The sequence below is a fragment of the Pelobates fuscus genome, chromosome 4 (assembly GCF_036172605.1).
Source record: "Pelobates fuscus isolate aPelFus1 chromosome 4, aPelFus1.pri, whole genome shotgun sequence".
Lineage (NCBI taxonomy): Eukaryota > Metazoa > Chordata > Amphibia > Anura > Pelobatidae > Pelobates > Pelobates fuscus.
In genome coordinates, this window is record NC_086320.1 from 125628072 (window position 1) to 125654323 (window position 26252).

The 26252-nt window shown below is 40.3% G+C and overlaps 1 protein-coding gene across 1 annotated transcript in view; it reads left to right on the forward strand.

The window, feature by feature from the left end:
• Positions 1 to 24561, forward strand: part of IMPA2 (inositol monophosphatase 2) — a 29657-nt gene extending 5096 nt beyond the window's left edge. Inside the window, exons 2-8 of the mRNA XM_063450469.1 lie at positions 7482 to 7615; positions 8860 to 8964; positions 16510 to 16555; positions 18384 to 18492; positions 22999 to 23107; positions 23200 to 23351; positions 24259 to 24561. Of these exons, the coding sequence (XP_063306539.1) occupies positions 7482 to 7615; positions 8860 to 8964; positions 16510 to 16555; positions 18384 to 18492; positions 22999 to 23107; positions 23200 to 23351; positions 24259 to 24371 (768 nt within the window). The 3' untranslated portion in view covers positions 24372 to 24561. The remainder of the gene's footprint in view (positions 1 to 7481; positions 7616 to 8859; positions 8965 to 16509; positions 16556 to 18383; positions 18493 to 22998; positions 23108 to 23199; positions 23352 to 24258) is intronic.
• Positions 24562 to 26252: the final 1691 nt, after the last annotated feature.

Sequence of the window (26252 nt, forward strand, 5' to 3'; positions counted from 1 at the left end):
AAAATTCCGAATGCAGCTAAAAGTGTCTCTCACCAAAAAGTAAACTTCATCGCATCTGTTTCTTTTTTAAAATTCTTTATTTTTGCATGACATGTGAAAAAGCACAACAGTAATGGTACATCACAATACATTCCACATATTCTCAGGTATTTTTATAGACTAAGATATTTACAAGGTACAAAGACCGTAAACGTCCATATATTACCATTACGCTAAAGGTTTGCAAAGTAGTAGTCATGGTTTTTAATATTATTTCCCTTGAGATAAAGGGAGATAGTAAGAGAGGAAAGAGAAAATAGAGAGAAAGAAGTAGTGTGTGTGTGTGTGTGTGTGTGTGTAAAAAATAAAAATAAAAATAAATAAATAAGGAGGGGAGGTTGGGGGGTTTGCAAAGCTTGATATGCTGTGTCGGGGCAAATCTGTTTCTATAGCTCCCTGCGTCTGAACCTCCTGAGGCCTCTAGTTTTCATTAAATACATTTAAAAAATGTAGGGACTACTTTTTCTTCATGTTTAACAGTCAGGTTGACACTCCACTAAAGCACTTTATATAGGAAATCTAATTTAAAATTATTATTAAGAAATGTAATTCTCTAAGTTCTGTATGGCATTTTAACGGTGAAAATCCTAATACTGTTGGCTTTTATTTGTATGTTGTAATGTCCCGATAGTACAACAATGCCTCCCATGAACAAGTTTTATGGTGTTTTGAAATGTTACAGGATCAAATTTAGGACTTTCCTATATCCGTTTTTACACAATTAAATTTGCCAGATTGGTTTGCTGGGCCTATGTTGCCTTTTGAGACTGTATTACCCACATCATGGCATACCATTTTCCAAAGTGTACAATTGTGGGTACTCCAACTGGGGTATGTTCAGTCTTTTTTAGTAGACCCAAACCCTGGCCACAGTTGGTGTTCATATTGTTTTTTGCATCTTTCACACAAAACCTGCACTTTTACTGATATCATTATAACTTTTACAGCAATATAACACATTTGTGTTCAGTGATGTCTCATGAGTACAACCTTACCCCCATGTACGGGTTTTGGAAAGTTACAGCTGCAAATATAGGGCTTGCCTATTTCAGTCTTCATACTTGAAAATTTGACAAAGTAATCTTCTGGGCATATGTCACCTTTTTGAGAGTATGGCAGTCTGGGTAATAATAATAATTTCCATTATAATGGCATACCATTTTCTAAAGTAGATAACAGAGTATTCCAAATGGTGTATTTTGAGATGCAGGCCCCATTTAGTGGTTATACTTTTATTTGTACACAACTAAACAAAGTATGGATAAGGGCTAAGTAACCGAACAAAGAAATCAAAATTACAATGGCAGCAAACCCAGAGCTAGGAGAGTCCCTCAAGGAAATGCACAGCAAAGAAAAAAAAACAGGTTGTGCTCAATGACAACGTAATGACTATAATTGCCTGGATAGAACAGAGAACAGTTCAATAGTATAAGTAATATAATACCGTCCTAGTCAAATAACTAATTTATAATAAAAGAGGGGAAAATAGGATAAGGTAAAGTCTTAGGTATACTGTTCTTTCTTTAGGTGGAAGAATTTTGAGCTTCTTATGGTTGTCCGTGAGTACATCTAAAAAATGGCCTTCACTTTGCTGCTGTAAGTCACACCAAGACGCTTTTGTAGAGGGGATTCATACTGCTACATGCTGTGTACACAGGAGCTGGTTTTAAGCTCTATTTCATGTGAGTTGTCGATCACGCGTGTGTGTTCCATTTGTTGAAACATAGTGCACTATTAGATCCTTCCTGTTTTTCGATTTTGTTTTCATATGTAAGCACACACACACACACACACCTCAAAGCAACTATAAAAAGAACGGTCTTTTCACCCCTGAAGAATTTTTTGTATTCTTTATTTCTTTTTTTACTACGCACTGTATTATATTATACCAGCCCTTCCCAATTGATGTCCCTAGGGTTCCGTTAGAACAAAATTGGGGTTCCACCGTGAATTGCCACATCCAAGATGGCCGCCGAATTCTGAATTTAAAGCACAAGTAGCTGATGTGAAATCATAGCAGACTTTGAGAATTACCCTTTGACTAATTTAGTCTAATATTTGCATTTTCGCTGCTAGACTACAAATAATATTGAATAACCTATCCTGTGTTTGCTTTGTATTTATTAAATTTTTTTTAATACTTTTTTTTTTTTTTTTTTTTGGTATACACAGATTTCTTCTTCCAGTGTTTTTGTACACCATATCAGATTTAATGAACTGACAAATGACTAGTAAATGTTTCTTATATCCAAACTAATGACAGAGTTTACCTTGCAAAGCATTAAACCCAGCAACCATGTGTGCAACTTTAGTTTGCACATTAACCAACGGAGCCATCTCACTGAAGAGAAACTAGACACAGAGAGGGAGAGAGAATTAAATAGTAACATCAATAGATTTTACTAAGACATTAGGTCCCCAGATGCTTATAATGATAAATACAGAGAACAGAAAATATACAATTAAAGGAAAACTAAAGTGCCAGGAAAACTAAAGTGCAGGCCTGTCTTCATCCTATGCCTTTCCTGCAGGGTCCCTGGTGCCAAGTGTGTAGGCCCGTCGTGATCTTCGCTAGAGTTGGTGTCAGTCCAGCCACAGTCCAGCTATAAAGGGACACAACTGCTGGTATCGTTGACCTTGTACTGCTCCCTCCTTACTGCCAGGTGAAGGTGAAGGTCCAGGTCCCCCGGGATTATGCAAGGCGTGTAGCACTAAGTGGTGACCGCTGCGTAAGAGTCAGGTGTGGAACCCTGGGGGAAGAACGGTGTGATCCTTGCTGGGTCCCAGGTGTGGATTGGAGAGGTAGTGTTGAGCGGCCCCCCTGGGGACAGTAAGTCCGCAGCAGGGCTGGAGCATCCTGGATGTTATGTGAGTCCGTCCCCTGTTGCACTGTTAGCGTTCGGGAGAACCGCCAGCGGTAATCGACCTAGTGTCATTGGAGCAGGGAGATGAGTGGTTGGAGTGACCTGCGCCAAGCTAGGGTGCCACTGGACAAGTCGGCAAAGAAGGTCAGCTCCATGGCCTTGAAGTGGAGAGGAGTTTTTCCTCGTAGGGCACCTGCTTTGTCTTTGCCATTGCGGAAGGTGACTGACATCTCTCGTGGCCGTGGCTGGTGCTCTCGCTGGCTTGGGGACCCTGAAGAGGTCTTCAGGAGTAATTGCCTTGACTTGTCTGGGCGGCAATATAGTCGATAATAGGCACCCCATGACCCCCTGCAGCTCAGCTTCCAGTACTTATTCTGGGACCCCTCTGGGAGGCCTTCAAGAGTATAGGCTCTGACAGGAAGGCCATTTTAGATGCTAGGGTTAGTGCTGCAGTTAACCTGTAAGTTGCATTGCAGAAAGGATGTAGCTAGACTCCAGTGTGGACTAGGATGACCCCCACTAGTCCATAGTGGGGGGAAACTGGTCTCAAAGCCAGCAGGCACGGGTCAAGGTCGGGAATTGTCTGCCTCCCCTTCCTCCAGTGTAGCTACAGGCCGCAGGTACGTCTGTCACCAGCTGTGTCTGCCGGTTTCAAGCAGGATTAAGCCAAATAGTCGGCAGAGTGTGCCCCAGAGTAGAGACAAGAGGTAGCCAAAAAGGTGAGCAACGAAAGGCCAATTTTAGGCCAAAGATTTGGTTTCACCTGAGGAGCTCTAGCAACATGCGACTGACTTGGTCGGCAGTCAGGCCTCTCCCCCCTATTTACTTTTATTCAATACCCTTTCGTTTTTTGGTTTTTTTTAATTCTTTATTTTTGTAGTGTGCACAGTGATAACAATTGCTTATGAGGTACCCCAAAGGCAATCCTCTAGCATGTTAGGTACAATTCGAACACAGGGGTAGACATGAGATCTTGCACACAATTTTTTTTTTTTTTAAAGTAAGGAGATCGACCGTAGTGATGAACTTTGCTTAGAGAATTCGAAAAGCACAACAAATGAACAACGTTTAGGTTTTAGGCTAGTACATGTCGAGTGTTCGTTACAGTTTAAAACAAGCTGATCGATTTAAACGCTTACAAGCTTCATAACATTAGTAGTCTTAATACATATTCTACGCTAAACATGCATGTGATAAAGTTACTAAAAAGTGAGCAACGTCAGGTAGTTTATATGGATTATGCTTGGGTAACATTATTAAGAGTAGCAATAGTTTCACTGGTTTCAACAGCTTATCTAAGAAGGATTACATAGGTAAGTGAAACATTTGCAAGTTAAACATTTACCACCAGGCAGGTTATGGCATATTAGGTGATTTACTGCGCTAATTATCTGTATTAGATGTGTCTATTTGGAGGTGTTCACAGCCAGGGTTTGTGGGGGTGAGTGGGGTTGTTAGCAGCAGGTCCTGCAGCTTTGCCGTAGTTGCCGTCTGTCACCTGGAGCTGGGGTACTTGTCGTTTCTGAGTTGAGGATGATGTCGAGCAGTGTCCTTTTCTTCGGCACCCAGGTGTTCCACATAGCGCCTCTCTGCGTTCCTTGCAGCTGTGGGTCCCTCTGTGGGTTAATGTGACTGCAGGCTGTGTGCTCAGCTGGTGCTTGAATGCGGGTATGTTGCTTTATGGGTCGCAGTCTCCATATGTAGCTGACGCTGCGAAGAACTGGTCGCTTGGGGTCTCGAGAGCTCCAGTGGGGCACCCTCAGTGCAGGTAAGCGCTGGATCCTCTGCTGGTGTTTGAGACTGTTTGTGGGGTGATTGTTCAGCAGTATGGCAGGTCTCCGCTGTCGCCCTGTCTTGGCTGCTGTTAAATGCCATGGGTGGTTATAGCCCTGGCTGAGTGGTGTGGGAGCTTCCTTCAGCGGTGTGCCGAATAGGTGCCTCGCTGTCGGCCATTTTGTGAGGGCCGCGTGGTGGTTGTCGGCGGTTAGCGCCCAGAAGCCCTGCCGAGGTGATGTCTGCCTGGTGGGGGCTGGGATAACCCCCGCCGGCCCAAAGGGGGGGGGGGTAAACGAGGCCGGGGGCCCCAGAGTTGTCAAGGGTCTCAGTATTTGCCGGAGACGGAAAGTGAGGCGGCGGCCGTCCACCCCGCCCTGTCCCCGGGTAGGCCTCAGTCTCCCCCGCCCCGGAGCATCTCACCAGGACCCGGTCCACCCGATATCCGGTGCTCCAGCTGCACCGGGACACTCCAGGGTCAGGTATCCCGCGTCTCCAGGGGGTTCCATGCTGATTTTGATGGGTTTTCAACCCTTTATTTGTCGAGTTTCCCCGGAGCCGTGGTGACTAGCAGCCTGCTGGCATGGCCGCCCGGCCCCGCCCTCCCTCGTTTTTGTTTTTTAAACCGTAACAAACCGTGATCAGTCTCGTTGCTCAGATCAAAGTGGAGTGAAAAGAGGGGCAGAGACAGTGTATAAGCCAGTGTTAGAAATCACACACTGCAGATCACCCTTCAATTGTTGCAATATTTAAAAAGGAGAATATTACCATGGTAACAACTAAGTGTGTGATTGGGAAAAACAGGTTGCTTTTGAAGTAAAAAAAGCCCTGGGTGTAGACCCTTCTGGCAAACTTAAACATAATTTTACAATCTAACAATTTCTGACGTGACCACTGGCTTTCCATTAAGCTGTTAGATCTCAGATGCCCTGAACTACAAACCTTCATATTGTCCTGTCTTAGGGCTGTCACTGCATCGGGGGATTCGGACCTCTTTAAAGTGGTTATGGTGTCCCAGATACATTGATCTATTGGTTTAAGGTGCTGAATAGACTCAGGGGTTGGACTTAAAGTTAAATTCATGGGGTAGTGTTTAGTACCGCACAATCTTGAAACTTTAAATCGCTTTTAAACTTTATATCACACTAACCAAAAAATGTTTTTAAAAATAATGTCTGCATGTAGAATAACAATTACATCCTTATAACCACTTAAGGACTAAACTTCTGTAATAAAAGGGAATCATGACATGTCACACATGCCATGTGTCCTTAAGGGGTTAAAGAACAAGTGGAACAATAGATGACAGGAGAAGGAGCCATGATGAATCAATCCTGGAGTACACAGCGCCCAGTGACCAAGTTGTGTCTGATCAGGCACTGGCTGTCTCCAGGAGGTTGATGATATAACAACTAGAATGAAATTAGTGAAAACCTTGGTGGTACAATGGTATAGTACCGTCCTGGGAGACACTGGGTAGGGAGATGAGACAGGCTATACAGGATATGGCAATAAAGTGCAAAGTAGAGAATAGAACAGATTATGGGCAATGAATACAGTACTAAAATCAATACATGTACCAAATCTCCTACTACAGCCGGTGAGTTATTAAAAGCCCCCACCCGAGGCTAGAAGAAAATAAGTTAATTAGCAAGAAGTGGTTTCACTGCTTGACCCAGGAATAGAAGATATTGTATTAAATAATACCATTTATCTCCCATTCCTGGGTCAAGCAGTGAAACCACTTCTTGCCATTTAACTTATGATATAACAATTGTATCTTTGTTCCATTTAGAACCAATATAGCTAGCTGGCATGTAAGTAAAGCTCTATTTAAATGAAGCCTCTAAAACATGGGTTACACATATAAGAATGGCAACGTGTGATTACATCACATAAAGTATATGAACTTTGCTAATTTTCTGAGATACAGTAAACCGTGTTAATTTTGTCGACTAACAAATAAAAAACAATTTAAAAAATTCAGATGACTAAAATACAACTAAAACTAAAATGGCATTTTAGTCAAAATACTATGACTAAAACTAAATGTTAAATTTGCCATCAAAATTAACACTGCACAAAGGGGCTGTGGAAGGGGGAAAAAGAGATGGACTTCTAGAGGGGGTGGGAGGATACAAAGAGGCACAGAGGGACAGAAGAGACCAGAGGCTTTAACTAAACCCATTAGATGTTGGATGTGTCGACTAAAACAATTCAGATGATGGAAATATGACTTAAACTAAAATGGCTTTTTAGTGAAAAGATTAGGACTAAAACCATTGAAATTTGCCACCAAATCAAACACTGGTAATAAAAATTGGTCAATTCACATTTTACTTGTAATAACATACAATAACATGGCTGTTGCTCAAACGCTTCTCATCTTTCTCATGAAGTAATATGTGCTTCCTGAATACTTGCCTCATAACAGTTGAAGTATTTCCTGTGGTTAGAATATTACATCTGTTTTGCTTGTATGTTATATTTTAACAGCTAGTTCTCACTGTCTACCTTTAAACAAAGAAATTGCAGCTTAATGTATTTTTGGTAAAAATAAAACCTAGGAGCGAGTTTGGGCCATGTGTAGTAGTGTATTATGTTAAATAAGACGTGTAGATATGGAATGCCTTTCCCGTCTGCCAATAGTTTCCCTAGCACTTGGTTTGAGCATATGCACGTGTGTCATTGTCACTTTAAGTGCTTAAACTGTGATGTTTAGTTCGATGCAGCGAGACTGTTTTGTTTTTTATTTTTTTTACGAAAAAAAAATGTGTATATATATATATATATTTTGCTTTGTAGGTGATCAGGAAAGCTCTACTGGAAGAGAAAAGAGTGTCTACCAAAACATCTGTGGTGGATCTTGTGACCGAGACTGACCAATATGTAGAAGAATTGATTATTTCAGCCTTGAGAGAGAAATACCCTTCACACAGGTACAATTCTACAAGAGTGCTGTAAACCACGTCTGAACACCCATCGTGTGGGTCTGCATTCTATTTAAACATTATTTTAAAAATTCTGTGGTCTACATGTAAAACCCCAAAATAACAGTATCCGTAATGACCTTGTCAAGCTGAAAGACTGATTAACTTGTTGGACATGTCCTAGCAGCTGAGCTACCTTTATTGGTTAGTCTTGCTGCAGCCGGCTCAGCTCTACTCAGCCTCCATTGCTGAGATCATTAATCCAATGTTTTCCCATAGGAAAGCATTGGGAAACTATTGCTCATGCGCGGCAAAACACACTGCGCCAACTAGCATCTCCTCCTAGAGATACATTGAATCGATGCATCTTTCAGCGGGGATGCTGAACATCAGTACTGCACACTGTGCAGCACGGACACAGGAAGCACCTCTAGCGGTCGTCTGAGTGACTCACTAGCGGTGTCCCCAGGCAGCATTGTAAACACTGCCTTTTCCCTTAGAAGGCAGTGTTTACATTACAAAGCCTGCAGGGACAGGCTTTAGACACCAGAACAACTACATTAGTCCCTCGGTGTAGCCCAGTGCAGTCCACACCCTCTTAATGGTTCACTGCTAAATACAAAGTCTGTGTTGATTCAAATATTTATTTGAATTCTGTTATTTGCCTCTTATCAAAAAGGGACTTTTTACTTTAGATGTGCTTACTGTTTTTAAAAGCAGCTTTGTTTTAATCTATTACTAAACATAATCGTTGTATATGATTTAATACACCAGTAAGGAAACCGGATATACCTAGTGCTATACACTGATTCAAATTTAATAATGTGAAAAGAAGTCCTGTAATAATGCTGTGTATTTTTAATGTTTTATTCAAACACTCTAAAAATATTTTGGCATTGTGGGAATAACTTAAAAATGCAGTGATTACAAAAACCACCATGGTATGTATGCATTGTTTTATCAAGCAGCCATTTTTGAATTTTTATTTATTTATTTATTTATTTATTTATTTAATACATGATCTTATGGGTAGCTGATGTATAATCCGATTTAATTTAAAGCCAAAGGAGTATTCATATGGTGATCAAAGACCATGCCATAAATCTGTTTTCAGTCAGTTTATCATTCTGTATGGTCCACAAAGGCAAACTGAACGGACACTGATGTTTTGCAATATATGTGTATTTTATTGAATTTTAACATTTTCAACCTGCAAGACTAATAGTTTTATTCTTTAATTTTGCAAATTCCAGATTTATTGGGGAAGAATCTACCTCTGCTGGTTTAAAGTGTGCCCTGACAGATGAGCCAACCTGGATCATTGATCCAATTGATGGAACCTGCAACTTTGTACACAGGTATTTTGTAAATTTTCTATAGTAACAGGATTACATGTGGGGTAAAATAAAAATAAAATATATATTCTAGCATTTCTCTCTATTTATAAAAAAACAAAAACACAAACGTTACTGATTAACATTTGTTTGTTTTGTTTTTAGAAATAGGACTATAATAATATTTCAGAGATTTCATTGTACAAAAGCAGCAATACTGCCAGTAAATCTTACTTTTCATCTGCAATTGTTAAAAAAAAGTTTCATACGCATACGCAGGGTGGGACCTGAGACCGTGATGGAGGTGAGGGGAGAAGGAGGGCTACCATAGACTGCGCATTCCTGATTCAAAAAGCCGCAACAGCCCCTGTGGACACTCCCAGGAACACTATTGTGGTCACTCGGGGCATAGTGGTGAAAGCAGCGAGTCTGACTCGCTCACGGAGCACACTCTTCACCACGGTGGATAATTGTCAAATGAGAATCTACGATGACCTACCGTTCACTGTCCTGCTGGAGAGATGCAGATTCATGCCGGTGACTAAATTACTCCGAGACCACGGAGTCAAGTAATGGTGGGCGCGTCAGGTACCCTGGTGGTACCATGTGGAGATGCAGTACTGTCGATGTCTGCAACGTAAGACCCCGCGGACTTTCTACAGAAGCTCCAGTTCCCACAGCTGATGCACGCTACACTCTGAGCGAGCCGGGCTCTAAACACAGAGAAACACACCGCCGAGAGGGGAGGAAACTCTGGAACGGCAGCAGCGGAGCAGAGACCATCACAACAGTACCCCGTCCGTAGGTCAGGTAGCCCTGAGGGGAGATCACAGCTAAGATGCCTGGCAGGACTAAGCAGAGGCTTTAACGAGACTTAAGCCCATTTTTATGGCACAAGTCAGTTTCTTTTAATGTTTATTCTTCTTTTTGATCCTGCAGTTGATATTTTTACAGCTGTGCTTACGGTTTACTCTTGTAGCTGCCACTTATAGAGGCAACTTTTACTCCATACAAGCTGCTAATGTGTTATATCAAGTTGTTTATTTTTAACTTTAGACCTGGGACAGACTATATCTGATGCTGGTAATTGTCAAAAAGAGACCAGACCCAAGCTTTGGCACTAAAGCCACCACAGGCTTCTGGAGACCCCTTTCTCTTGCAACACGACCACCTGGGGAATGCCAGAGGTCAGAACCCGCCGATTACAAACAGAGGGTGCACAGGGCAACAGTCATGAGGCCCGAACTCAAGGGGGATACATAGGGGAATGGAGGCGAGTGGGGAGTGAAGCATGGCAGGGGTTTGGACGCTGCGCACATATGAACACGTAGATTAAGGGAGACCTCAGGTGAGAAGCTGGGTAGAGATGGTGCATGCGACTAAAGAGCAGGAAATGTAAGGGGATCTAAACCGAAGCCTATAGGTTCACCCACAAGGGACCTATCAATTGTGTATCATCAACTATTCAATTTTTTTTTTTTTTGCACTTGATGAATGTATGTTATCACCAAAACATGTGAAAATTTTTCCACAACAAAAATAAAGAATAAAAAATAAAATAAAAAAGTTGGGGGCGGAGCTTGACCGCCATGCGGAGAAGTCGCATGAAACCGGTGCTCCTGCAAAGAGGCAAACTCCAAGCCATCCGGACAGCAATTAAACCAAGCCACATGGGCAAAACACTTGCCCACTCCACTGAACCCACGGCTGGACCAGATTGGGAAAGCATGGAGCCTCCGGACGCACTACCTGAGGCAGGTCCGACTTGCGGCCTAGCAGTTGATGCGGGGCGGAGGACGCGGCCGGTCATCCAGCCTCGAAGTCCTGCAGACGCAGACCTCTTCCCCCCCCCCCCCCCCCCCCCTTGGACCGATGGGGGTTACCACGGTCCACCATGGCACCCACACCAGCCTGTTACCACACAAGCGGGCCCGTGAGGAGGCAGGAGCGGGAGAATATTGCAACGCTCCACACACCCAAGATGGCGGCAACACACACCACATTACCTCATACCAACAAGCTGTCAGACACACCAGAGCAACGGGCGGCTCTCCACAGCGGCGGAGCAGTGGATGCAGAAGAGGTCAGTGGCAATCCACAAACGGCAACAAGCAGTAAAGGGGGTCCCGCGACGAGCGACAGAGAGAAGCCTTACCAACCCCCTCCAGCACTAAGCGCCTGCACACAGACAGCAGCGACAGCTAAAAGACGGAGAAGCACTGACCTCGACTCAGGACCGCAAGTCTCCACCACAAGAGAGGGAGGATGAGTGGCATGGACTGATCCAGGGACTAAGAGCACTTATAAGCATGCTTAAAGCCCCTTGCCCATTCTACCACATTTCACTCCCAGCTCTACCCCTCCATGTGGCCTCCTGGGACATACCAAACCATAAGCCCTAGACTAAACAAACCCAAGGCAAAACATCCTAGTTTAAATTGTATGACCAGATAGATTATTGTGATGTTTCCAGGTTAGCCAGTCATATCGTTTAATTACTCAGCTCATGTCTAGAATAGCAGTCAGACCTGACTAGATAGCAACCACCTCTCCTATTAATATAGTCTTAGTTGATCATAAGCATTATCTAGTTATTAAAAAAAAAAAAAAAAGTGCAGCCTTATAAGTCACGTAATGTCTAATCTAAAACTGTTATGCATTAAGTGTCCTCACTTGTTTTCTTTCCTTTACTTTTACTCTAACAATATAATTGTCTACTTAAGCCGGTTAAAATTATTATAAAAAATGTGTGAATTCTCATGCCACTACCTAACGTGTGTTAATCCTGCAATACGCTGTTGTGGCGTCTGTTGATATCTTGTACCCACCTGCACAACAAAAATAAAGAATGAAATAAAAAATAAAAAAAATAAAAAAAAGGTTACAATGTACCAAAATTAAAAACTATATGAGAATACTAAAAAGGGGAAAACTAATATCTAAAAAGGGGGAAAATTGCAAATTTTTACTCGGGCAAGGTACCCATCACTGATGAGCACCTGTAACATAGATAAGAGTTTATGGACATGATCTGAAGCAGTAGTAATACATTGATCTTTATAGAGCCCCATTTTACATGAATCTACTATATATTTTATACAAGCTGTGACAAACGCTCCTTACCCTGGACATTTGTCACGAACTCCTGGAGGAGCCTGCTAGCTAGCCTCCAGCCCAAAGACTATAGGCCACAAACAAAGACCCTGTTCGGGAGGTAAATCTGCCATTAGCAGCTTTCCTTGGGTGCCCCTGGTTTGGCACTTTCCCTTCATTCGAATGGAACTGAACATTAGCTCCATGGCGGCCATTCGCATGAAGAAACCCACAAATTGTCCTCAGCGGTACTTAGCCGCAATTGTTGTGGAACTAAATTCGGCACGAGGGCTTTGTGGTTTCCCGGTCACCTCAGCGTGACTTGGCCACAAATGTTTTTGAACTGTTCAGCATGAGGTGACCATGCGACTCCCGGACAACTTGGTCTGGGGTTTTGAACGGCTTTGAAATCCGCCAGGAGAGCGCTTTTTGGGAAGGTGGCTGTGACTAAGGGGAACAAACGCTACCCGAGACCCAGGCGGGGCACCCCGTATTGCGGCCACAGGAGCTCCCGAAAGTTGATCGGCCAATGCGCCAAACTCCCTGGAACTGTTTTGGGCATAGGACTGTGTGTGCAGCCGGTCAGAACTTTGACACAGTGGCATTTCCCCTACACTGCATGGATCTGAGTGCTATTTGGAGAACTCCAGCGCTCAGATCAGGGCTATTAAGGATGTAATTTGTGTTGTGTTATTATATATTTCTGATGTTTTGGGGCATTTTTATGTTTTATGGTTGGTCATTCTGACTCAGAAATTCATGGGCGTGTTCTGGGCATGTTTTACTGTATCCTTGCTGTGTATATGAGTGGGCCACCTAGCCATAATAAAGTCAGTCTTCTTGTACCCTTCATTAAATCTAGGCTGATGTTTGGGTAGCTCGACTTCAATAAATGCTTCACTTGGCGTTTGGGAGAACTACAGTTGAAATACACAGTCTGAGTATAGGAGATCCATTACACCAGCTGTACTTCTTCTTTTCATTATAATTTTATGGATCTCCTAATTTTAAGCAGACAGATCTATAACCAATTTCACTCATAAGCTTTATTTAATTTTTTTGTTATTTGTTCCAAATCTTTAAACCATTTTTCCATCTTACCCAGGGTAAGCATAAAATTATCAAACTTAGGTGCATGTTGTGCCCTTGGGATACTCCAGGTGTGGGATGTAAAATGTGCTCGCTGAGGTGAGCCAGGAAGGAATAAGAGTGTGTGAGAGCATGCGTGAAAAAGCAAGCTAGAACATGTGTGCAAATGAGATTACCTATATTTGTGGGTCGGCTGAGTGCTGTGTGTAATGTGCCGGTTCAGGTTGGGTTGCTGTGTGTGATTGTCCCTTAGAAACACAGGAATATTAATTGAGCATCATTTTATTTATTTTTTATAAATCTTTAATTTGTTGGTGCATGTTTAATACATTATCAGTCGAGATAAGCAAGTGTGGTACAGAGACTTAAATACAATGGTTAACGTAATGTGTGTGGGTTTTTTTTTTTTTTTAATAAAAAGCATCAAACATTTACTGGGACAGACAAACAACAATGCAGATACAAGTCATAGACAATGTTGTCTAGTTAACGATGGTCCCTTGTTGGCAGAACATGGTTATTCTCTCTGTGCTAAGTTAAACGTGGTAGGTGAGGTAAAGACGATCGCATTAGGGATCATTGAAAACGATAAACGTTTAGAACATGCTGACATCCGGCATAGTAATATAATGCATAACGAGTGGTAGCTAAAAGAAGCTTAGGATGTGCTTTGGCTAGGTCAGGTAGGTATGCATAAGGTGTTAGGGCCACTAACCAAGGGGGCAGCGGGAGGGGGTCATGATTTGAATCTTGTCTTGCAGAGTAGTGCATCAAAGATTACATCCCGTGTCATATTGGGCTTGAGGTGGGTATGGCCAGGCAGGCGGTATACTCGGTCGATGACCACTTTCTTTGCCATAGTGTGGGGCAGAATAGTAGCCAGTAGCTGCCTGACTTAGTGCGGCAGTTCTTCCGCAGAGATCCCTGACTCTTTGTTTGCTCACCATTGGCCTTCTATTGCCGTTGGCTTTGTAGCCAGTGATTGAGTATGTTGGATTTGCTGTATAGAGTTGTCGATGGTAGCCAGATGCATTTGTACGTCCACTGTCTTTTTCAGTGGTGCTCACCCGTTCTGTGACCGCCTGCACCACCTTTTTCATAAGTGCAGAGTCAGCCTCCAGCAACTTGTGGATGTCGACTAGTAATACCCTCAAATCCCTTTTGGTCGTCTGGGGACTCTGTAGGTATATGGCCTGTTGTTGGAGGGTTGTGGAGAGACTCCACTTCGCTATGTCCTGCTACTGGTTCACTGCCTTCGCCATGCAAATCTTCCGCGGGTATGGGCCTGGGATGTGCAGGTTGTTGGAGCATTGTCCCAATGTCCCTGGTATCAGCTGCAGCGTGCGGTTTCTGCGAGTGCCAGCCCATAGCCGGCATACAGGCTGGGAAGTAATTGGTGTAGGATTGAAAGCGGTCTGGTGTGAGAATGCAGTACCACCTGATAGTTACTCCAACCTTCAGGGAGTCGGTGGCGATAGGCCCCAGACCTTCACCACAGTTGGGGTGGATATTTGGGCAGAAAGAAAGACTTCTATCGATGCAGTGTGCCTCACTGGGTCCAGTCAGGTAGCGTGAGGTGCTGGATGGCGTTTTGATCGGCAGATATCTGCACAATTAAGATTTTTGCTGAGGAGCTGATGGAAATGGCGTCCGAACAGTTCAGCTATCGAGCTCTGCCCCTAGCAGCCGAGCATCTTAGTTGTCACCCCTAACCATGTGGGTGGCGGGAAGGGTTGGTTAGGATAGATGCCACTTGTCTGTTGGTGCCAATAGGAGTGTTGACCTTTTGTTTAAGGAAGTCAAAGCTCCGTTATACCCTGCAGGACAATTAATAACTATGGCCCATTTGCCATTTAGGGAGTAGGGTCTCTTATTGTAAATTTGGCGAAAGTGATAAACAAAACCTAAAATATAAAATGCATAAAAAGGAAGCTGTAAATTTGTTAGTGAGAGCTATGTTGCGGGCAACATATTTGGAAGTTGCGGACCCGGAGTGGTTTCAGGTCTTTAGAGCCTGTGGACTTATCATTGGGCCAAGAGGGGTGCTGTTATCAGGTTTCCAGTTTTCCAGACAATTTCCAGCTGTAGAAGGAGCTTGCGAGGGAGGTAATCATTTTGCACTCAAAAAGGCGGATGCTCCAGTCATAGATGTGAGATTGTAGGCAGTCCCGTTACGGTGGACAAGTAGGGAGCCAGTGTTCCCCCATCTGTATGGTATGCCAGCTTTTCTCAGAGGTTGTCACTGGTCCAAATAACTTTCCCAGAGCTGTCGAAGGCCAGTGGTGTTTAAACTTTCAGGGCTGACTTCATTTGTATTTTGTCATGCACCGTCAGACAATGTAGTATTACATACCGGGTTGTATTGGGTGAGATGCGGACACAGAAGGTTTGTAGAGTTCCCATTCTAATTCAGTGTTAAAAATGTAAAATAAATAAATAAAAATAACTGCTATATTCCTCAGAAAAATATGAAAAGACAAAGCAAAAACATAGAAAAAAGCCCCGTATTAAATAGACCATGTTGCCTTTTTACAAGAGGTATACGATCATTGGAGGTAGGTGCATTTGAGTAAATATATGAAACTGGAAATCTCAAAACGGCACATGTGTAATTTGACCCTATAAACGTCTCAATCTGGCAAAGGTCTGTGTGAATGAAATTGCTGTACTCTGTATAATAGAAAAGTAATCTGGTGTTTGCAGTAGTGGAGGACACACTCCGAAATTTGTAATGCTTTTTTTTTTATTATTTTTTAAATATATTCATATGTAATATGATCATGTACATACACACCCTTTAAGGTATCAGAAGAAAGACCTGTTTTAATTGGAAAGCGGAAATGTACAGTGGGACAAAAACAGGGCAAACTGTGTAAAAAAAAAAAAAAAAAAAAAAAAAAAATTAGTTTTGTTATTTTTTTATTATTATTATATCATGAACGCACAGAATGTCTGTCTGAAATGCCACAGTCGCCAATGGGTTAACTATGTATTATTTTGCTGCAAACTCGTTTTGTGTGTTCTGTGTGCAATGTAAAAATGAGAAAACACATTAATAAACACTAACTTTGATAGGAATTTTTTTTTTTTTTTAAATTATTATTATTTTGAGGAACAATTCCTCAAGGGTGGCAGCCCCATGGAAATAAATGGAATATCCCTGTCAACTGCTACACTAAAAACTGTTTTTTTAAAAAATTTAATAACAATATTAAAAAATTTAAAAAATTTAATAACAATAGGGATGTGGTAGATTTGTATACATTTCTATTTAAAAATCTATATAAATATATATGTGGAAATAGTACAGTTTAAATATAGCTGCTGCATATGGAATGTGTGACAAAATGTGAGGTGGGATCAAATTTAGATGTTTTATTCTTGCAGGTTTCCAACGGTGGCAGTCAGCATTGGATTTGCTGTCAATCAAGAGGTATAAAATGTGTTCTGTAAGTTGCTAACTTGAGATTCCTATTGGCATCTCATAGGTGGAAGAGCGAGAGGTGTTTTGTGTTTTAAGATTTGCCAAATGTATTATATTTTAGGGAGTTACTATGGGAACCAGGTAAGGGAGCAAACTGTTACTAAATGGTTAGCCCCATTGCCAGGCCAGGGGTATTGCTGGGATCAGAACCATTACAGTGGGCTGTAGTGTTTATGATGGTTGAAGTAACCCTTTTAAATTCAGTCAGTGCGTCAGAGGAATATATGTAGATTCTGCTAGAGTCAAGTCCACACTTTAAAGGGTTACTCAAACCACCACGACTACTTCAGTGATTTGACGTAGTGATGGTGGTAGGAGACTGGATGTTCAGTGTTTCTCCTTGAAACACTACACATTTAGAGATAATTTGAATTGTGCTAGCTGCACCCATAGCACACATGAGTTGGACCGCTCAGAAATCTGTTCCAGGCTGCTTAATGTCAGTTCTGTGCAGATTTTACTTCTGTCGGCGCACACGGACGGCTGGCGATAGACTTGATAATCTTCCCATTGAAGGCAGAGCCCCTGCAAGGAGAAGAGCTCTCCAACAGTTGCTGCTATTTGTTTGTGGGGATGTTTGTGTGGATTAGAATCCTACCCTTGCTCCCACTTCCCTCCCTGGCTCAGATTGTGCACCTGCACGTGAAACCGAAACAGTCCAGTCCAGTCACAGGCTTCTTTATCAGAGGTTTGTGGTGGGACTGGAGGATAAAGGTGAGTACCGGGAACATTGCCCAGGGCTGGATGTCAGATATATTTTTTAATGTAGATATATTTTTTTAATGTAATATATATTATATAAATATAATTTTTTTTTATTTTTGGCAGGGGGACTTTGTACTTTGTAGGGCATTGCAATCCTATAAATGCAAACTGTGCACAAGTGTTTAATCCGTGTTTGTAATCTCACATATTATTTCAATTTATAGCTGTTGTTAAACAAAGTACACTGAGTGTACTGAGGATGCAATGATTACATTTAAAGGACCACTCTAGGCACCCAGACCACTTCAGCTTAATGAAGTGGTCTGGGTGCCAGGTCCAGCTAGGGTTAACCCATTTTTTTTTTTTTATAAACATAGCAGTTTCAGAGAAACTGCTATGTTTATAAATTGGTTAAGCCTTCCCCCAAAGCCTCTAGTGGCTGTCTCACTGACAGCCGCTAGAGGCGCTTGCGTGATTCTCACTGTGAAATTCAGTGAGAGCACTCAAGCGTCCATAGGAAAGCATTATAAATGCTTTCCTATGCGAACGGCTGAATGCGCGCGCAGCTCTTGCCGCGCGTGCGCATTCAGCCGACGGGGCGGAACGGAGGAGGATCGGAGGCAGAGAGCTCCCCGCCCAGCGCTGGAAAAAGGTAAGTTTTACCCCTTTTCCCCTTTCCAGAGCCGGGCGGGAGGGGGACCCTGAGGGTGGGGGCACCCTCAGGGCACTATAGTGCCAGGAAAACTAGTATGTTTTCCTGGCACTATAGTGGTCCTTTAAGGTTCATGTGCTCACTTTCGATTTGACACATGATACAATTTAATCTGCTCTTTAGAACATGGAAAGAATACGTCTATTGTTACACATGCTGTAAATTACATCTCATATGATGCTGTGGCAGGATTTTAATGGGATGTTTATACCTGCGTTAGAGTAAAGTTTTACATTTTTCATATAATGCAGTTGGTTTCTGTATCAAATGTCATATAAATGTAATCTGTATCTTTCAATATTTATAACTGTACTTATTATAGTGCCTTTCCTATAAACAATAAATGTTCCCTCTCCGCAGCTTGAGTTCGGTGTAATTTACCACTGCACGGAAGAGAAAATGTACACTGGGAGAAGGGGCCATGGGGCATTCTGCAACCAAGAGAGATTGCAAGTGACAAAAGAAACGGGTGAGTATTTCTAAAATGTTGGGGGGTGTGGTTTTTTGTTTTTTTTTGTCTGTTTATAATGATATTTCTACCCTCAGATCCTCAAATTGAAAATTATAGCCATTACAGAGCTAATGATGTGACAACCACTTAATTGGATTAGCACATAGTTAACATTATAAATGACTATAGTTGGCATAGTAGACTTCATTCTTCAAACAATAGTCAAAAGGACACTCCAGGCACCAACCCAACTTAAGTGCATAGAATAATTTCTGTCCTCATTTATCATTTATAGTGGGGTGTGTTTTTTTTTTTTTTCTCTCGCTGTTAATATTTTATTTATTTTTTTTTAATTTTATTTACACCTTTTATTATACCACTTTTTTACAAAACAATTTCCTCTAAGTACATCCTTCACTTCACTCAACCATTGAGACACCAGACAGCCAACTACTGTCCTCTTATCTGTCCACCTTCTCCTTAGTGTGGTTTTGAAATATTCTACAAAGACTGTGGCCACGCATTTGCTTAGCTACACTGTTTACCGAAACATGCCTTGTGGTAAGGAGAGGCATGGCTAACATTTTTTTTAATTTTGCTTTAAGTTGTGTTGCCATCACCTGGAACCCCCGGCTGACACTGGCTGACATGCATATCCACCATCCCATTCAACTACTAGTTCGATTTTGCTTCCATTCGATTTTTCATTTCCCAACACTCTTACCAGGACTGCCTGCATTAATTAGTCCTCCAACTTACCTTAAATCACAACAGACAAATCTATCAAAGTGAACACACACACACACACACACACTGATTTCACTACTATAGGTGGACCTGACCTCCCCTTCACAAGATAAACCTCTTCCGTACTACACTAAATATAAGAACTGAGACATTTTTCAACAACCGTATTGGTCTGGCTGGGGCAAGTGCCCTACCACCTCGCCTTCCATCCTCCCCCTCCTTCTTTTTTTTTCCCCTCTTTCTGAAAGAGGCAAAAAAAAACAAACCTGCAGGTATATGCTATGATCACGAGAAAAACTACATTAAGCTGTAGTTGTTCTGTTGACTACAGGGTGTCCCTTGTTGAATGCATTGCTTATTTTTGTGTTGGTGTCAGTGAAAATTACTAGTTTTAATTAATTGGCAGATGGAAATAATTTTAAGACTATTCTATATCTTGCACTGTTATACATTTCTAGTAAGACTGCAATTATATGTGACTTAACCACCGATTAAGGTAAACGTGTAGGTGTGAGATATTGCCCTCATTGAAGTGTATAAAATAGTGACTTTTACAACTTCCAAAGTGAACTTGATAAACGTGCAATAATTTCACTTCTAGCGATTTTAATATAAATTTTCCAAATGGCCACTCACAATTTATAAGCCAAAAAATTATCCTTCAGAATGGTACTTGTATAAAGTGACTTCCCTCATTGAAGAGTGTTGGGAACAGTTGGTTTAAAATTTTAGAAAGCCATGCTGAATGTATGGATTTTAAGATGCAGAAATTGCCTAATTAGTTACTGTGGCGAAAGTAACCTCGCCACTGGTTTTTGGAGGGGTCTGTTTGCCAGCCTCCTACCCTGCGATTATGGCCCCTGTAATGAACTTTGGGTTAAAGACTATGGTTGTGCTTCTTGGACTTACAACAGGAACAATTCAAACTTTCGAAGAGGCACTTCGAAGTCCCAAAGCCATTTGAAGTGGCATTTGTACACGTGGTGGAAGCCATCTTGTTTAGTCAACCGCATCCAGCGGTGTTTGGTCCTCGAGTGCATGGAACTCAAATCGGACACTCGACGGCATGAACACCACTAAACTTTACCTTCCATGTTCGGCTATTTGAACGGGAGTCGAATGGCTCTTAGTAAAAAGAAACTCACGAACAAGGGACATATAATGACTTTATCCACGAACGGCTACGTTCGGTATTTCAAACTGTTCTTCGAATCCCCGAATTAGACTGGCCGCACAGCCTGATTCTCTGGAACTGTTCTGGGCATGAAACCATACGTGCAGTCGGTCAAAATAAGACTTCCAGGAACTTCCTGAACTGATCTGGGTGATTTTTGGATATGTCACAATTTTTGGATATGTCAGAATTTACTAGCTGGCAACAGAATTTGCTTAACCCCTTCAGGACCGCTGACGGTTCAGGACCGTCAGCGGTAAAACGTGCGTTTGGACCGCTGACGGTCCTGAACCGTCATAACGGTCTGGGACTACTTACCTGATCGCCGTCGGTCCCACGGCGGCGATCAGCTCTCCTCCCGGTCCAGGGGGACTGCCTGTCTGCCTGGGCAGTCCCCCCTCGGCAGATCAGGACCCCACGGCCATGTGATCACTCGATCACATGACCGCAATAGGGGTCCATGTGTCTGCCTGCAGGGGGACTGTCTGTGCTGACAGGCAGTCTCCCTGCAAGTGAAAAATCATAAAACAAAGTGAAATAAAATCAATCAGTGTAAAAAAAATGTGTATGTGTGTATATATATATATATATATATATAATGTGTATATATATATATGTATATGTATATATGTGTATATGTATATGTATATATATACATGTATTATATCTATATATATATAATGTCATACTAAGTGTATTTTTATATTTATATATACGTATATTAATATAAAAATACACTTATATTTAAATTACACACAAATATATATAATAACTATATATATATATATATATATATATATATTATAAAATACAAATAATATGTTAATAAAAATAAATAACAAAAAATAAAAATAGTTTTTAATAATTAAAAAAAATTATATATATATATATATATATATATATATATATATATATATATATATATATGCAATTTTATTCTAACAGTATTTTGATATTGAGATATATTTATATCAAAATACACTTAGAATGTAATGATATAAAGATCTATGTATAAATAAATAAAAATAATACGAAATATACATATGTCCACATACATAATTACATAAATAATTTCATAAATATACACGTAGACGTCAAATATATAAATATGTATATATATTAAAATTCTATGTGCGTATTTATGTAATATTTTTACCTAATTAAGTAATTTTAATGATTGCAATTTGAGGGACCTGCCTGCCAACCCAGGCCAAAAGTCCAGATAATTTAATTTGCTAGCACTGTGTTTAACCCTGTAACTTTCTATGACACCATAAATCCTGTACATGGGGGTACTGTTTTACTCGGGAGACTTCGCTGAACACAAATATTAGTGTTTCAAAACAGTAAAACATATCACAGCGATGATATTGTCAGTGAAAGTAACTTTTTCTGCATTTTTCACACACAAACAGCTCTTTCACTGAGGATATTATTGCTGTGATATATTTTACTGTTCTGATTTATAGTGTTTGTGAAAGTTACAGGGTCAAATATAAGGCTTGATTTTACTTTTTTTTTTATTTTTTTTATTGAAATTTGTCAGATTGGTTAGGTTGCCTTTGAGAGCGTATGGTAGCCAAGGAATGAGAATTAGCCCCATGATGGCATACCATTTGCAAAAGAAGACAACCCAAGGTATTGCAAATGGGGTATGTTCAGCCTTTTTTAGTAGCCACTTAGTCACAAACACCGGCCAAAGTTAGCGGTTTTTGCATTTTTAACACACAAACAAATATAAATGCTAACTTTGGCCAGTGTTTGTGACTAGGAGGCTACTAAAAAAGACTGGACATACCCCATTTTGAATACCCCGGGGTGTCTACTTTAAAAAAATATGTACATGTTAGGTGTGTTTCGGGGATTTATGACAGATAACGGTGTTACAATGTCACTATTGATACATTTAATATATATATATATATATTGAAACAGCAATTTCCTACTTGTATTTATAGGCCTATAACTTGCAAAAAAAAGCAATAAAGCATGTAAACACTGGGTGTTTTTAAACTCGGGACAAAATTTTGAATCTATTTAGCAGTTTTTTTTCATTAGCTTTTGTAGATAAGTAAAAGATTTTTCAATTAAAATTCCAAAAACATGTGTTTTTTTTTTAATTTTTCACCATATTTTATTATTTTTTTTAAATACAATATATGACATAATACAAATAATGGTATGTAAAGAAAGCTCTTCTTGTCGTGAAAAAAACAATATATAACTTGTATGGGAACCGTAAATGAGAGAGCGGAAAATTACAGCTAAACACAAACACCACAAAAGTGTTAAAACTGCTCTGGTCCTTAACGTACAAACATCGCAAAAACAGGCCGGTCCTTAAGGGGTTAAATGGATCTGTCTCACATGAGGATACATGTTTGACTGATATGTCTTAAAGTGATACTCCAAGCATGACAAAACATAAGCTTATTGTATAGATTCTGGTGCAGGGTGGTACCTTGAACGCAGTTGCTCAGAAGTCCCTGCAGACCACCGGTTTTATTCTCTATACATTTATAGTATATAGCTACTGTTTTTTGTTTCTCTCTCATATTCAGGGATAAAAACTAATTTCGCAGTTTTCCTGTTATATTTTGCAGGCATCAGGAATGCTCTAATTTTGACAGAAATTGGCCCTAAACGTGATCCTGCAACATTAAAATTGTTCTTGGGCAACATTGAGACCTTTCTTAAATTCCATGCACATGGGTAAGCAGTGCACATGGTAATATGTTCTGTCCCTATTTATATGCTCCCATTAAAGAGTATTTGCTCATGAGCTTTCTCTTATTGCCCAACAGGGTACGTGTGATCGGAAGTGCCACATTGGCTTTATGTCATATAGCAGCAGGTGCTGCCGATGCTTACTACCAATATGGACTTCACTGCTGGGATTTGGCAGCGGCAACTGTAATAATTCGAGAAGCTGGGGGTTATGTGATCGATACAACAGGTATGGGAGTTTTAAAGGCTCAGCGTGCGTTTGTGGATTATAATTTTCATGATTTGGTATCTGCAGTCTGGAAAGGAATTTGAGTGATCAGCACATGTTTTTCAAAGTGATGGCTAACTATAGACATGTGGTTTCTTCTTTAATGAAGACTATACAATATTAATTGCATGACCACCTAACTTTTAAAATAAACTTAGTGCTGTAGCAGCTGTAAATGGAAATCTGTTAAATGTTAATTTGATCTTTCTCGTGGGATGTTAGGACTTAAAGGATTTAAATTCATGAGCACTTCCAGGTAAATGTATAAATGTAATGTTTCCAGTAATAAGCCGATACTCTTCATTTTTGGGACTTTATTGGTACTTTGTGACTGTTGGGCACAAGTGTAATTTTTATTCTCGCAGTGACTCTTTGTATCGATCAGAAAAGAACAGTATCGCAAAGGAAAACAAAAATAAAATTGTTTTGTTTTTAATTACATTTTTTTTTTACCCTCACCACTAGCTATAATCCATGTATACATATGTGACTGTCTCAATTGTACATCTTTTCACAGAAACCTCTTCTGTTTATATCTCAAAGTTCCTTGAGATTTCTCTGAAACTGCTATGTTTACAGCTGCAGGGTTAAAACCTGAGGGACCCGGCACCCAGACCACTTAATTGAGCTCAAGTTGTCTGGGTGACTATAGTGGTCCTTTAAGGAAGAGTGTAAATTTCAGTGCAAGGGTGCAAAGCTGTAAATCTTCAAGGTATTTCTATGCACACCTTGATCTTAAAAATGTACAGGTGTATGAAAGTGACAAGAAATGAATACTTGCAGTGTTTCTAGAACCCTCAAACTGAAATATAACATTTTGCACAACTAAACAAATTTGTAATCTGAGAACTTTGCATTTTGATTCCAGGTGGACCTCTGGACTTGATGTCATGCCGAGTAGTAGCTGCTGGTACCATGGAGCTTGCACAGAGCATAGCTCGAGAATTACAAACTATTGATTATGGACGTGATGATAGCTGAAAATGTCGGCCTTGTGTTGAAAGATTGGTGATTTATTTTTTTTCCTTGAAAAATTATTGCACCCAAACGTGGATTAAAAAGTAATGGCCTGCTTTGGTGTAAGAGTATTTTAGAGGCATACAGCACACCATTTAACCCTGTTGAGTGTTTTAATTTTATTTTTTCTCCCATTTTCTCTAGTTTTCTGTCTTTGTACTGTATATTGACCAATTGTTGCGCTCAAGATACAGACAGATAAAAAAAAAAAAAAAATCTAAAGTGTTCTTGAAATATGCAACTAAAATGTAAAGCCCTTTTTTTATTTTTTCACAACCAAATTCTCAGGTACCAGAAGTTTAGAAAATGTACTTGTTTAGTCCCTTAAATGCTTTCCACTGTTGTAATGACAATCTTAGGATTTTTTTTTTTTGTTTGGTTATATTTTAAGATGTATGAACATCAACTTGACGTATTAAGGTTTGTGTTTAAATCCCATTTGATATTTTTTTTTTCTTTCTTTCTTAGAGCTCTTCATTAGCATTGTATATCTATGACCATCCTCAGTCAGATGTACGTGTTGTGTTTAAATTCTTACTAAGAATGTGATTGTAGTTGAATTGAAAGTTAAACATGTGTTTGCAGCTTTTATGTCAGTAAACATTTCCTCACTTTCCAAACTTGCTTCCTGGCTACAACTATTACAAAACTGAACTTGTTAAACGCAATCATGCCCACCAGAACTGCAGACCAATATAAAATATGAAATTTGACTTGTTAGTCTCTAAATTGCTTTTTTTTTTATTTTTATTTTTTATAAACTTGGTCTGAATTCACCTATTCGCTGTTTAAACAAACATTACACCCACAAGAATTATCTGCTACCATTTGATTGTGGTTCGATCACAATGCTTTTCTTTTCCTCTCTTGTAAAAAAACAAACAAACTAACTTTACTGCTTTCAGGATGAAGGGGGTAAAACACTGATTTAGCCATTTTACCACATTGGCACACAGACCGTGAATTAAAGCCTATCCATAATGTAAATAGTGTGTATGTATGCACACGTAAAGTAGATAGAAGTAAAATATATATAAAGTGTCCTAAGCTGTATGTATGTGTGTGTGTGTGTGTGTGTGTGTGTGTATATATATCGGCACTCATAGGCTTTCTCAAGTAAATCTTCTCTTTTTATTCCAACAGGTTACATCTTGTTGGAATAAAAAGAGAAGATTTACTTGAGAGAGCCTATGAGTGCAGGCATATTTTTTTCTATTTATATTTTCAAGTACCATTACCATATTTTGTTGGAGTGCACGAGTTTGTTATATGGTGTGTGTGTGTGTGTGTGTGTGTGTGTGTATATATATATATGTGTGTGTATACATACACGTCTATAAATAAGATGGTGCAAAAATTATCCTAAGCTAAACCATATTCAATAATAATTGCAGCAACCAACACAATCTTGGTAATGAGATTTAAATACGGTAGCAAATGGGTGCTGGTGTGCAAATTTTTTAAAACACCCTTTGTGGATATGAAAAAAAACCTTTTCAACCCCTTAAGGACCAAACTTCTGGAATAAAAGGGAATCATGACATGTCACACATGTCATGTGTCCTTAAGGGGTTAAGGTGATCCTCAGAACTCAATCCAGGAGTATTCTAGGTGTATTAAAAAACAGTGATTAACCCCTTAAGGACCAAACTTCTGGAATAAAAGGGAATCATGACATGTCACACACGTCATGTGTCCTTAAGGGGTTAAGTGGTATTAGTGATATAACCAACACTGTGAATGAATGAAAATTTTATCTATATATCTATATCACACTTGTAAATCCTCAGTTGTAATATCTGAATAGGAGACGACGATAATTTTTGATTGTGTGTTTTGTTTTTT